The following is a 14,956-nucleotide window of genomic DNA, read 5'->3' as shown; positions in this document are numbered from 1 at the left end:
GATGAAAGACGTATTTTCATTATTCAGTGTGTAAGTGAGAGACACTGATATGCAGTGCATTGGGCTTTGCTCTACAATACATATAACATTTATCAAGACATGATATTCATATTTTTCATTGGACTATTGGTCTGGTGGTTCAACTATGGCTGAGGTCATTCTGTGGTAGTGGTGTATTGGATGTAATGCAATGCAGCCATATCTCAATTTCTTTTGGTTTTGTTTTGTTGACCCAGCTTACATCATGTGGCTCTACATGAGTTCTGCTGCTGACCATGACTGCTTATCTTAATCTGTAAGAGACAGATCAATTTAATGTTAATGCACTGGAGTTATTTGAAGGTCTCTTTTTAGGCCAGAGTTCAATTCAGATTATCTAAATTTAATGAATTAAATATTAGGGCACCACGAGAAGGTTAAGCAAGTTGTCATAACATTTCCAGAAATAACTAAGAGTGAATGCAAATATTTGCAGCCTCTATTTCTATTTTGAATTATTGAAATGACAGTAAACTGAGAACAGACTCTATATTGCGACCATCAGAGAACAATGCTGCTCTGCCTCATCCTCCTATACTGTGTGGACTCAGATGGTGGGTGGCCTCATTCTGGATTTCTATTTGAAGAAGCTGAAGACAAATGAACCGAGTATCAAGGCCAAGATCACACAGCAGCAGAAGATCATCATTTGTTTCTGTTGAGCAGGAGGGAAAAGAGTAGAGATGAGAAGCAAGATGGCGTTACATTACCCCTTACAACACTGCAATTAACATCACTCAAGACAAATCCAAAACTGAGCACAGTCAAATCCGAGTTTAGACCAAACAGATTAGCAGATTACCCCAGAGCCTTAACCATAAAATAAAAATATTCTTTTTTCGGTTGATATGGTCATTTTTGTCAATTAAGATATTCCACTGGATTGAAACATGGTTTGGTCTACCCTAAAGTAGAAGGCCGACTGTAAATTGAATTGTGGTAAGTAATGTGGCTCTACAGTTCAGATGATCTTCCTCCCTTTCTTACAGAGGAACAACAAACTGAGTGATTTCATTTGTTATTTCATGTTGAGGATGTGACATTTATTTTAAATTAGGATTAAAGCATTTTTTTTTTTAGAGTCATATTATATTAAATATAACATTTCTTATGGAAAGACAGCCTTGCACAAGGTTAACTACTTGGGTCATTTCACTCCACTTTTGTGTATAAAATATAAAATCCAAAATGATTATGCTCTACCAAAGTTGGTTTCCTGAGAAAGACCCACCATAGGTTATGGTCAAGGAACATTTTCGTGAATGAGAAAACAATGATGACAATGAAACAAGGATTCGTTATAAATGCCTGTAGTCAAGTATGGAGGTATTCATTATAAAAGAGACGACCAAAAAGACAACAAAATGACCAATTTCAAAGGGGCCTCCTATACAGAAGTAACACTCATATCACAGGTGAAATGCCATCGTTATGTTTAGTTAGATGAAAGACAACTAACTCCAGTTTATCACTCAGTAAATGCATGTTATATATTAAAATCTATCAGTTATGGGACTGTTACGATTAAAAAAAGATTATTTCATAAATATCACCACTTAATTAGTCTCAACTTACCCTGCGTGCCTCTTGCTGGAATTTGGCTGCCTTTTTGGTGTCAGCCACTGCTCTCTCTACAAAGCCCACTGACTGGTCCATGTTGCCCTCGATTCTGTCAATCATGCCACCCTGGAAGAGGGCAGGACAGGATGGAATAATGTAAGAGAAGAGAACACAGAAATACGGACTGATAACAACTGTTTGTCATATTGACCATATACATTTGAGAAGCAAGTAAGTGTTCCAACTCCTTTGATTTGTCTTTTAACTTAAGTTGACATGTGTCGTGTTGTGTAGGTTGACATCTGCTGCTTGTGGCCCCCTTTACCTGCATTTTATCAAATAGCTGCAAAAAATGAACAGGCCACATGAGGTCAATATTGATTTGGCTTTTGACTGTGTTCCGTCCAGGCTCCCTGAAGCCTTAAAGTTCCTTCTCATCAAGTGAATTTGATATCAACACCAGTATTCTACATGATCAATGATAGGGGCTGGGAATATGAAAGCTATTTTCAGCTGGACAGTTTCCTGAAAAACATTAAATACTACCACTTGTATCACATTACTGTATGTAGTAGTGGACACATTTTTTTCCACGGTTCAAAAAGAGGATGATAGGGCATCCTTTTAAAAAAGGGAAACATTCAAGGGCAACATAATCCTCCCTTTAGCTCAAATTTTCAATCCCATACAGTTACAAACCTGTGTAAAACGATAGCAATAAAGAGACAGTATAATGTTAATGGAGCCCCGTTAATAATAGTTTTATTATAGGGAGAGAGTTGTCCTGAAATCTTTATTTGAATTAGATTTTTCAGACTGTTGCAGTTTTAAAACCTTAAATTAAAATTTCCATTATGAGCCGTTCTTGTTGTATAAGTATGTACCTGATTCTCAACCAGCATGGCGATATCAACAAACATGTCATGGAGCTCTTTGATGCTGCTTTCCAGCCTCATGATGTCTTTGTGACGAGCCTCAATCTCATTCAGGGCCTGCTGGTTGATCTTGGAGTCCATGATCTGCGGAGGGAAGAGGTGTGCGGTGAAACAAAGACGAACAAAATGACATCAGCAGCAGAATGAGAAGACATGAAAAGGACAAATAAAAGATCAGAAGCATATCCGCAGAGAAAAAAATTACTATTGGGGCTATGATACAGTTCACATACTCAAAAACCGAATGAAATATCTGCTCAAATTCAACATGGGGTTGACTCAATAGATTGAGTATACATGCACAGTCTAATAAATAATTCAAATCTCTTGCTTTGGCTGACGAACAATCCAAAAGCCAGAGATTTTCAGGTCAATATCATGTAATACAAATAGAATTCTCACACAATTAATTGACTATAAAAGATGTATTCCCACTGTTTGAAAAACATATTTTATTGACTGTTTTATAACGTGATTGACTTCTGATTCCTCACTCCTCTTAACCTGGCAGTGGGGCCAGAAGGGATCAACAACTGCTTCAGTTTGGGGTATTGTTTCCGTGAGGGATTAAGAATTGTTCCTGCCCAGATCTGCACAACTTGGTAAACCCGCAAAAGTTGGTCGGGTAGCATTCCTGGTCTATTTCTCCATTAAAACTGATGCATGTGAGGGTGGCTCAATGAGGCAGTGCTTAGTGCTTAGTGTGTGTGTGTGTGTGTGTGTGTGTGTGTGTGTGTGTGTGTGTTTGTAGTGAGTGTGTGTGGTTGAGCGAGATAGTGAGAAAGAGATGTGGTTCATCAGACATTACAGCAGTGGTCATTGCAGACACATCTGGCGGAGATATGCACTTTACTGAACACACTTTTTTAGTCGATTAATAGTTTCAGCTCTTTTTGTGCTATTTTCAATGTGTTCACCCTCCATGCATGTATTTAAAAAGGTAGATCCACACTGTCCTTCTCACCCCGGCAGAGAAGACAGCTGAGTTGCCTCCCTCCAGCATCTCTTCCAGTTCCTCGTCAGTCGTTGCTTTCCCCGCTGTGATGAACACGAAGAACAGTTATACACGCATTTTAGATAAATACCTATTAACGACTGAAAGGCCTGGTTAATATAGAAGGTAGAGACAGACTGACAGAGAAACAATAATAATAATATACATAAAAAATTCAAATATCCAATGCCCAATTTTATCAGTAAAAGATAATAACTTTTCAACATAGACATAAGTTTGCATCAAATCTACAGTTTCATAAAACTCCTGTCTCCACCTGAATTGTTCAGTATGGGCTGCCACTGCTTTGGTCTGTTTTGGAAAATTGACCAGAAGAGGTGGTGTGTAATTTGAGAAAAAATTAAACATAAAAATATAGCATGCCTCGACTATTTTGAGGAGGGTGTTTCAGGACTCCCAGTCCCTTACTTCCCGTGGCCATGCAAAACTAAAGTATTTCTTCTCAACACCAAAATATCTGTCCTTTTCACTGTTAAGTGTGAGTAATCATACCATCCTTTTGTCTGATTGTAGCATTATTAATGAACTGCAACTCACTGATCTCCAGCTGTCGGGCGATTCGTCCTTTGCTCTTATCTCTGAAGTCAACCTGAGCCTCGTTATATTTTGTCATCACCTCTACAAACTTCTTGGCCAGGATAGCATGCTGGGAGAAACGAGAATGCAGATGTCCTTTTAATTGAAAAACTGTGTAAATATACTTGGTTTTAAGCTTGATTATAGTTTTGGCACTATATATTTAGGTAATATACCAACAGAATTTAACTCTCAGGGCAATTTCATTCTTAAGGATTAGTTGTAGCTCGCAAAAAAGCAATAACTAAGAAATGGCTAGAAAATGAAACACCAACAAAAGGAGAGTGGATAGCGATTGATCTTTTCTCTAAGACTTTAAAACTGATTCATTTTATAAATATCGGTCCATATGGTTAATACATTTTGATATTACACGGAAACAAAGGGAAACTTGGTATTGTGGTCTGCAGGTGTCTCCCAGCCTTCTACAAGAGGGAGGAGGACTTAGAACTCCCTTTTAACTTTGAGCCCCAGTTCTATATACTGCAAAAGTTAGGTCAAGGAAATTTAATTGAATGTTGTAATCTAATATAGTCTGACCTGTGATTTGCGTATCCTGAGGTCGGCTGAGGCCCTCTCATCTGTGTTTGACTCAAGCTGGCGCTCAATACCTGATGCACACACACACAGACACACACACACACACACACACACACACACACACACACACACAACACACGCACACACACACACACACACACACACACACACACACACACACACACACACACACACACACACACACACACAGACAAAGGACAGGAAAACCAAAACCGTGATTGTGTTGATGTTGTTGTTGAATACTTATGGATTATTATTAGAATCAGTACACCGTACTCAAATAGGAAATTTGTTGTAATGAGCTCGCCAGGGAGAAGTGGTTGAAATTTACTCTCCCACTGCATCCTTCTTATACAATGTATGTACATGTTTAGCATTTAAGTGCTTTAATTTAATCACATTTTCTTGACTCGAATAACGCTTGGAAACCCTTCTACCCATCCATGATTATACACTGTAGGCTGTTTAAACTGGGAGCTACTTTGTTCCAAAGGTTAAAACAACAAAATCAAAAAGTAGGAGTGTAAAGCAAGTAAAAATAATAAATACCGACCCTTAAGTTTGTTTCTTGCGTTGTTGGCTGACTTCTTGATCTCATTGGTGAGGGCTTCAACGTCATCTTGTGTTTCTGAAAGAGAGAGTGAGGTCAGAGGGAGATTATAAAACAGTAAGAAGTACCTGAAAAGGTGAATATGTGTGTGTTTGTTACTCTGCTCAGAGGTCGGGGCCGACAAGATGGTGGAGTAGAGTTTTTTAATTTCTGTGACGCTCTCGTCAATCTTGTCAATGCTGCTGCGGATATCTTCAGCCTGATAGACACACACACACAAACACACACAAACACACGCACACACACGCACACACACACACACACACACACACACACACACACACACACACACACACACACACACACACACACACACACACACACACACACACACACACACACTTTCATCAGTAAGCAAGACATACATTTTTTTTGTAAATGTGAGCAGTAGACAGACTGACACAAATACAACACCTGATTAAAGAAATCATCCATGAAAGCTTCATTCTCCACAGGAACCTCAATGTCATCGCCTCCAGCATCACTCTTCTGTTAAACACAAACACGCATTTAAAAGGAAGGTCAATACTGAACTTGAAGACAAAATACACACAGTTAGCCCAGAATAACTACAGCACATTTTGTCAGTACTTTCAATATCTTTCAAATACAGAAAGCAAAAAATACAACAGGGGGTTCCTAAATTAATACTCTTGTTCGGCCTGGGGGCCAACTGGGGCCCACTGCTCCTTTTTAAAAGGCCCGTTATAAATCTTTAAAAAAAGATATACTAACAAATGGCTTGAGCATAGTTTAAATAATATGGTATGTACATTGCACAGCCTAGTTTAAACATTGATATTGACTAATGAAATTATCTCTGTCCTGGACCAGAAATTAAAAATCTTTTATGTTTTTGTGATGTTAGAGAAGCAGATATGGACATAATTTCCATCAATAAACTGCTACTGTTAACATATCTTTAATATTCTAATTCACATGGGGTTTTCTGGTCTAGAAACACAGATTTTCTTGCAGCATAACTGGTTGAAGACTGCACGTTCACTTTTGTGTGCCCCCCTCTGTATATGTTCTAGATCCAAACTACATATTGTATTCCTGAGTAATGATAACAACATGGTCATCTCTTCATAATGAGTTCTGTTTTCCCCAAGAAAACAGTCTCATTTAACATAATTTAATGGATATTTGATAGACAGTTCTACATGCCTCAACAGTTTTCTGAGACGGTGGATGAGTTTAGGTGCAGCTATGTGCAGGTTAACGTTACATGAATGCTCACCTCGCACGTGCTTGACACTAAACATTGAATTCATCTTATTTAACTACTCAGCCTTACATAATATAACAAGCTTTTACTTAATATTAAAGCTTTGAACTATAGGCCTATCTGCTTTAAATTATACTATAGTGAGATAATAAGTATTCTATTCATGAGAGTTCACAGAATGAGCTTATATTTCCAAATATGTTCTCGGTTCGGGTCAGTTACATATATTTCACATATTTGGCTAGAACTTGCTTTAATGGGTTATTTCAAATGCAGTTTTCATATTTGGTGAAATATGCTATGAGGGTAAATTACATAAATGTGGAATGTTAGCAAGCTGTTCTTTAGCCTTTTCTACACTGAGCCACAGTGCCTCAACACATACAGGAACGTGACATCCATATGACAGGTTTGTAACGGTTACTGTAGGGCCTGTGCTAGCAACAAGTGCATCTCAGGGTAAATATGACAAGGACAAAACCAACAAATTCTGCCTACCTCTTTCAGCTGCGCCAGTCGGTCCTTCATCTTGAGGAGTATATGGTTCAAATTATTACAAATAAATAAATAGATAGATAGATAAAAAGAAAAAAAACACAGGTCTTAGACAACAATGCTTTCTCTAGCCCACAACAGCTATTAACATGTCCTGCAAATAAGCCCAGTGGAAATGATTAGCTAATTCTATTAATCCTGGAGATCCGACCGGAAGAGAGTTGTCAGAGCCAGATAAGGGGCCGTAGACACGAAGGTGAGTTAGAATAAGGAATAAATGAAAACTGTACATGAATAGATGGTCTTGGTTTGTTGGATGTTTCTCTCTGAGGCAATAGTTGTCGTCAACCTAACCTGAGGTCGCCACTAAGCCTCTATCCTCTAAGAACGGATTAGGACAACAGTGTCCAGGACGATAAACCTGTCTCCCCCCTCACCCCTCCCACGTCTCCCAGCATTGTATGTGTGCGTCTTTAGGTTTTTCCTAGTCTATTAGCCTATAAATTGCTAAATAAAATAGACACTGAGGGACCAAAAGTATTATTATATTATTAATACTATTTTATGTCTTACTATTTACTGTAAAGCTGTTAAAGTGGGGATGCTATTGTGAAGATAATAAATGTATGCATTATATGCAGTACAACAGTATTTCAAGCATGCTGGAAAATTCAAGTAAGAAGGCTGAACAATTAATTTATGCTATTTTGGATGACTACTCTAGTGAAAAAACAATATCATTGCATTTTCTGAAAATACTTTGTCAATTATGTCAAATTGTTAATCCTCATGGTTTAACAAATTGATGGTTAATGTTAACTCTTTACAAATCACCCTCAAACATCTTATCATTTGTATGAACAGAAGTTAACCGTACAATTCACTGTTTTTTTGACAATACAAAGGTTTTTCACATCAAATAAAACTTATTCTGTTGTGATGCATCTTCTTTTTACTATTGTTTAAATGGATACCATTTTATGTTTTCCTCATTACCAACCATTAAGAGCCAAAGGGTTCTTAATGGTTAGTAATGTTGCTTTAAATCAGGTTAATGTAAGAAGCTCCATGGCCTCTAGGGGGTGCTAGCACGGTGAATAAAGGGTTAAAAGAAAACAAAGGTTACAATATTGTAACCATAGTTCTATAAGCACAGGTAGAGCCCTCAACTGGACTCTATGGGTAATACTCTCCTCAGTCAAGAGCACACATTCACAAACTGGACATTTTCATAATCATAGCCGGCCAATCAGAATGTGCCTACCAGTATTTGTGTGACCCAGCAGCAAACCCCACTGCCAAGCTATCCTACCCCTCTTTAGCAAGCTGAGTAGGAGTGGCAGGGCCACCTTGGTAGAGGGGCCCGCCCGTGCTTACAGATCTTTGGTTACACATTGTAAACTAAGTTTTTATTCACTAGGCCCCTCTCTACTGGACTATATGGTTAAAGTAGGTGGAGCATGCACATCCTGCTTGGACATAACATATCCCCAACCACACTTATCCTGATTGACTAAAGGTAAGTTGCCGCACTAACCAAGTCTGCCACAGCTGAGAAGTACGGGGGGCCAAGCCAACCCAGGTGGTACATAACTGAGCTGCTTAGAGCTATGGCCTGGCTGCAGGGGTCAAAAAGACAAGCAGTAGTCACCCTGAACACCAAAATATCAAGCTAAGAGGTGGGGGTCAGGTGCAACAGAACTGACACATACCCACCGTTTGACCCAGTCGCTCCAGCGAGCACAGACCCCTGAAAAGAAGCCCGACATGTCCAAGAGATAGAACTGTTTGAACGGACAAAGCGTCAACTATGTTGCCGCTCTACATATGTCCTCGACATTGCTCACTGTTTATGTGGACCACAGTGGGAGGGTCTCTTCCTGCAGGCCTAAGGGCTTTGGTGAAGCCCCAAGAACTGGGCGACGGGTCCAGGGCAGGGGCATCATGATCTGAGTCACCTCTCCCGTTCCGCGGCTCTGAGCGTCAACCTGAGGCTACCACAATGACCAACAACTGCTCCTGCTTCACTCACTCCGGCAGAGAAGCGTAGAGTAGCTTTTCTGGCCATGGAACATGTGCATAGGCATCCATCCTCACACACAGGGAGAGTGTGTGTGTGGACAGGGGACAGCCTTTAAAAGCATGTTATAAGTGGCCAAGCAGGTATGTGTTACACGATACTTCTTTGGGTTTGTGGATGTGGTGGAAACAACTGGCTTCAACCTGTCCAATGTCATTCTTGACCAGTTGAAGGAACTTTGCATTCCCTTATTTTTTCATCATTTTTCTGCTTACTGCTCTCATCATTTATATCATATGCATTGACTATGTTGTAACTATAATATGTTGTTCATTCTGTACACATGAAATCTATTGCACTTCTGTCCATTCTGTGAGAGGGATCCGATGCGAAGGTCAGAGGACAGAGGATTGTCGTATGCTGTACGGATTGAAAAGCCCTCTGAGGCAAATTTGTGATTTTGGGCTTTACAAAATAATTTGAAGTGAATTTAATATTACATTTTATTATCATGTGCAACATGACTTTCATTATACTGTACCATGTACAATATAACTTTTTACTACTTTTCAATATTATTGACAATACAACTCCTTATACCATGCTCACTATTACTTCACTAGTATAGTTATACACTGTGCTCCAGCCCCCCTTTTTTATTTTGTGTTGTGTAAGTGTGACATCCAATTATAATCCTCCCAGTACTACATTCAACACAGCTGTAACAGGGTGTACACAGGTGTTTTGCATACAATGATTGGGATGCTATTTAATTTGTTTGTTGCTACATCTGCCATTCCAGCTGAACCATGATTGCTCTGAGGAAGGTCCTTTAGACCGAAAGCTAAAAAATAAAGTGTTCTCTGCCTAGATTTAAGAGTGCAGATAACTATTTCTACCACAGAAACCAAGTCAAATAAATCTGAGAAGCTCTCATGGAGGCTAAGCAAGCTGTTTGGGATCCAGTAGGTAAAGTAGAGGCTCAAGCTTTTGCAGAAGAAGTGGCCTCACTCAGAATCAGCTTTTGCACTATTGTATGGTGTAACAATCTTACCACCAAAAACCAGCTTGACATTGCTGTTAGGCTCGCTGAGAGTGCCAAAACCTCACTCTTCAAATACAGATACTCTGGGTTTATTGAGAGGACCTTTGTGATGGCCTAAACATAGATCCAGTGCTTAAGGAGGAAAAGCTCAGGAACACTAAATTGCAGTTTGCATATCAGGCTGCAGACAAGATTTTCAGGGATGCCCTCAAATGGCTTGAGGTAACATTTTTCAACATTGGTTTAGACTTTGCTGCTTTGATGTCACTGCAAGAGAGGTTTGAGACACCAAGCCAGGTCAAAGACAGAAAAGCAAAGTGCAAGGAATGTCCAAAAAGGACACAAAAAAACATTGCACCGAGTCACAGAAGACACTGACTGCAAAAGGAACGGCTTATATTGATAGACCTAGGATGGTGCAGGAAATCCTGACACTTCCACAACTGTTACCACAGACAACTGCCCTGGTGTTGCTCACATTCTTTCCATGACAGCCAACTTCAAGAGCTCTATCCAAATCTCTGGATAGCTCTACACATTGCACTAACTCTTCAGTTACAGTTGCATCTGCTGAGGGAAGTTTTTTTTCAACCTTAAGCTCCTTTAAACATACCAGCATTCATTAATGGTATGGGAACTTCTAAGTGGTCTTACTCTACGTCATCAGCACATGCTCAGAAGCTGTCATGTGATGAACTAATTAACTATATTGGAGCCAGGAAGGGTTAACATGTGCCACTGTAGACTAGAGCCTTGCTGAAAACAACCTCTCAACAAAGTTGTTCTATCAAGTACTGTCTTTGCAGAGTTTGTAAAGTTGAATGACTTTTCCTCTGTGTATGTGACTAATTGTATAGTTGTTTTTCTTATTGATTTTAATTGATTTTAACAACACTAGCAACATAATGGAAAGATACTTCTTTTATATCATTTAATTTGATTGAAGAAGACATAATTTTTTGAAGAAGACATTTTCAAATACTTTGAAGTCCTGTTTTTCTTATAATCTATTTCAAATTATTCTGACAACAATATTGGTAACATGGATTTATGCACCCAAACGGCCAACAGCAGCACTGCCTCCTTATTTCCCCCCTTGCTACATTTCCTCCTTTCCTACCTTTTTTTTTTCCTTTCCTGCCTTATTTCATGATATGCTTTCCTAATTCCATCTGCCTTTATTTTCCTTCTTACTTGGATTCCTGCTTCCTACCTACAATATGTCCTTACTTTTTCTTGCCCTATTTTTTTCCTTTTATCTTTCCATCTTCCATTCCATCTGACTTATTTCTTTCCTTACAGAGGTAAATACAGTTTTTTGTTCATACGTTAAGAGCTGTAGTTGTGCACACACAACTCTTCACAAAAGTAAACAATCAGTTATGATAACATTTAACTTCAACGCATAGATCTGGAGACTTGTTAAGTATTTACCATGTTCCAAAAATATTATTTTTATTTTAGAAAATAGTTTGGATACAGGTGACTCCCCATTTTAGGGAACAGGGAACTTGTTTTGTAGTCACAAACAAACAAACATACAAACGTTCTTCCCAAGATGTTGCCAGAAGAGACTTTGATCTAATTTCCCATTATTGCACCACATCAACAACATTTCAGTAGCAGCCTAATACAGATATATCTCAACATTGGCCTGTAACAGCTCAACTCTAATTGGCCCTGGACGTGTTTCCTGGTGTCCCCCATGTTAATCCACATCTACAAACTCCCTCCCCTACTGTGTCAGCCCATTAGTTCACATCATGTCACACACAGCCTTCTTGGTGTTAGGCATGCATGCACACACACACACACACATGCACTCACAGCCGGACATAACTATAAACATAAAACCCAGGGCTCCATTATTGTCCATGTGTGTGTCTTTGCGTAGCTGTTTGTGTGACAGTGTTATGGCTGTGGGTATATGTGTGTGTGTGTGTCCACCTTTTACCAGGTTTTATGCGTTTTCCCAGACCTGCTGATCAAAAACATGCAGCGTTGGACTGGTCGGCCTGGTGGTCTGCCCAGACACGGGTGGTCTAGGGATTTATAGCAAGCTATGTGTGTGTGTGTGTGTTCTGGGGGGGGGTCTTGTTCGTTACAAGCGTTGTAGGATAATGTGTATGTCTTCGCAAACAGTTTAATATCCAGGTCAAGTGTGCAAGATGGGTGACACAGGCCCACTGGTGTTGCTGAATGATCACGTCTCTTTCCATTTCAAGTGAAAGCATGAAAATAAGTGAGTAGCCAGTTGTTTCCTCGCATTGAGATTAAGTCCAGCACTGTTTGCCTCCAGCAAGTAGATCACTTCATGGTTATACCTGGCTTTATTTCATCTGTCTGCCCGAGATCCGCAAATAGGAACCCTCTGCTGTTCTCAAATCAAGGATAAGGACTTGGGGTGACTGAAGTTTTGCCATCAGCACCATCTGGCTCTGGAAACAGTCAGTAGTCTCCTTTTGAATTGCCTCTTACTTATTTTATTTCTACTGCGTCATCTGTATTTTTTCATTATGTTTGTCATAATCTGCTTTATTTATATTCATTGACCTCGGTTGTGTTCTGTTATTTCCGCAGCATGTGGAAAATGACTATATAAAACTCAATATTTAAATTGATAGAATAACAAGAGGGCAGGTCAGGTTTTACACTGCTTGATTAACACCAGTAAAATATGCCACTGGTGACCACTAATCTGATATTTCAGGGCAATCTATAATATAATTAGAGTTAAAATTATGTTTTGCTTGATTTCTTTGCAAACAAGATGGTATTTTGAGATTTAAATTGAATAAGAAAAAAGGTCAAAACATCAAAACAAAGCATCAAAAACAATTTCCTTCCATAAATATATATAAAAACATTTAAGGCGTAACCAGTTCTTAATATGTCCAAAACCTCTGTTTAAAATCACATAAAATGTTACATAAATTTACAATATTGTTGTAATGAACATTATGTATGCTTGCCCGCATCAGAAGCATGCAGCATGTTTGTGGCGTGCACAATGTAATTCTACATAAAGAAAGAGATCATGGGGGCTGCTGAGCAGCTTTATAAATAAAGGGGTACATTGGTATTTATTTTAATAATCGTTTAGGCCTGGGGTGGCCAAACTATGTCCTGCGGGCCAACTGCTTTTTTAAAAATAGTCCACAATTACTTTTTAGAACAATAACTCTAAGGTTTCAGAATATTTCTAATAAATTGCAATGTATGCACATCGCTCATCCTAATTTGAACATTATATATGAAGACAACATTTTGGGAAATTATCTCAGTCTTAACCTCTTGGTACAGAAACAAATATGTTACCATTTCGTTTTGTTCTGTTTCTTACATCTTGATATTAGACAGATTAACATCCATTTACATTTACATTTACATCTTAATCTTGTCATCTTGAACAGGAACCGATATCGATAATTGGGTAATTTCTGCCTGTTTTAACTAACCTCATTTACATATTTTTCACATCACACCATGCACTGTATTATAGTTTTAAAGTATTTAATCAGATAAATTACATTTAAGAGCCACAGATACAGAAACACTTTTTGTAATGTGTGGGCACACTAGTAAACGACTGTAATGTCAAATGTTAAAACGTTAGTGTTGGGGGCACATGTGGTTTTCTGGTCTAGGAACAATGATTGTCATGCATTGGAACTGGTTGAAAACTACACACTCACTATTGTTGCCTGTGACTTCTTGTATTGTTCTGTATAAGGCCCAAAATCCCAAAAGTTTGGCCACAATATTCATACTTAATGAAAATGACAAAGGGTTATACTCACAATGGAGGCAGAGGTAGGGAGAGGGCCACCCAGGATTAAGAGGTGTGAGACCTGCCAACATGGCAACTAATGACCAATAAATTGCCAGCCGGACTGACCTGCTCACACCGCAGTAAATCAAAGGAAAATGAAAGAGAGACAGAGGAGGAGAAGAGAGAGAGCGCAATTAGGGTCATGGATTTTTTTTTTCAATGATAATTTGAATTAAGAGAAACAGAAACTTGCGCCAAAATGTTACTTGATGATTTTTGAAGCTCAACCCAAACAGAAAACTCTGAAGTTGCAGATGCTAGAGCAAATGCAGGCTCCAAGAAAAACTCATCAAAATCAAAGCAAAAATCCTTCAACTTCTCTCTAGTAATACAAAGTCAATGTTTCAGTTGTCCATTAAGCACACACACACACTTTACTTGATACACCTATACAATCTAATGCAAACATGCCCCATGTATGTTGGGTTGGTATGCAAGCTAAATACAACTTGAACAAGAAAAACATAAAGATATTAGAAATCAGAACAGCAATGAATGATTAACTTCAATAATGTACAGTAATAGGGATAAGAGCTCAATGGGTTGCTATTAGTCAAATTTGCAGGTATAATGTATGAAAGAATAATTTTTACATTTTAATGACCCAAAAATTGATAATTTGATCAATTCAGTATGTTCCATTTAAGTGAACGGAAATATTTAAAGTTTTAGGTTTTTAATTCAACCTCGAGGACACACTAGTACTGAGAACTTGTTAAAAAGTTTGTTTTCCTGTTTTATGGATGATAAGTGATACAGTTTTCCAAAGGACCTTTATAAACAATAGCACAAGTTTTTTTTTTGTTAATTGGCAAGACACAACATTGGTACAGTTGCATGCAACCTTCCTATTGACCAGGTTTGCCTGATCATGAGTTATTGCCACTTTTTGCTGATAACTAAACAGGGTAATCTCCATCAGACACATCATTCTAAACTAAAAGCCAGTGATGTATGCTTAGCATGCCACTGAAATACCACACTCAATCATCAATTACCTGCACCCAGAATTCATCTTTGAAAACACCTGAAAAAAT

At 38.6% G+C, this 14,956-nt stretch overlaps 1 protein-coding gene across 1 annotated transcript; it reads right to left on the bottom strand.

Moving 5' to 3' along the window:
- Positions 1–616: 616 nt before the first annotated feature.
- stx3a (syntaxin 3a) lies at positions 617–7,055 on the bottom strand. The gene is made up of 10 exons (XM_054604548.1): positions 7,026–7,055; positions 5,711–5,785; positions 5,396–5,495; positions 5,240–5,314; positions 4,666–4,736; positions 4,087–4,195; positions 3,499–3,572; positions 2,484–2,618; positions 1,615–1,725; positions 617–694 (listed from the first exon to the last, which is right to left on the bottom strand). Exons 1-10 carry the CDS (start codon positions 7,053–7,055, stop codon positions 617–619), a joined length of 858 nt encoding a protein of 285 aa, XP_054460523.1.
- Between the last annotated feature and the right edge of the window lie 7,901 nt (positions 7,056–14,956).

The sequence above is a fragment of the Anoplopoma fimbria genome, chromosome 9 (genome assembly GCF_027596085.1).
Source record: "Anoplopoma fimbria isolate UVic2021 breed Golden Eagle Sablefish chromosome 9, Afim_UVic_2022, whole genome shotgun sequence".
In the NCBI taxonomy this organism is placed as follows: domain Eukaryota; kingdom Metazoa; phylum Chordata; class Actinopteri; order Perciformes; family Anoplopomatidae; genus Anoplopoma; species Anoplopoma fimbria.
The sequence above is the reverse complement of the archived record's forward strand: the minus strand, read 5'-3'. Positions and strand labels throughout refer to the sequence as shown.

Excerpts from the sequence above, each read along its gene's own strand:
- stx3a (XM_054604548.1), bottom strand. The coding sequence starts at position 7,055 with ATGAAGGACCGACTGGCGCAGCTGAAAGAG. Across the intron at positions 5,315-5,395 it reads GGCCCCGACCTCTGAGCAGA|AAACACAAGATGACGTTGAA; the intron begins GTAACAAACACA and ends TCTCTCTTTCAG. Across the intron at positions 4,196-4,665 it reads TCAGGATACGCAAATCACAG|CATGCTATCCTGGCCAAGAA; the intron begins GTCAGACTATAT and ends CGTTTCTCCCAG.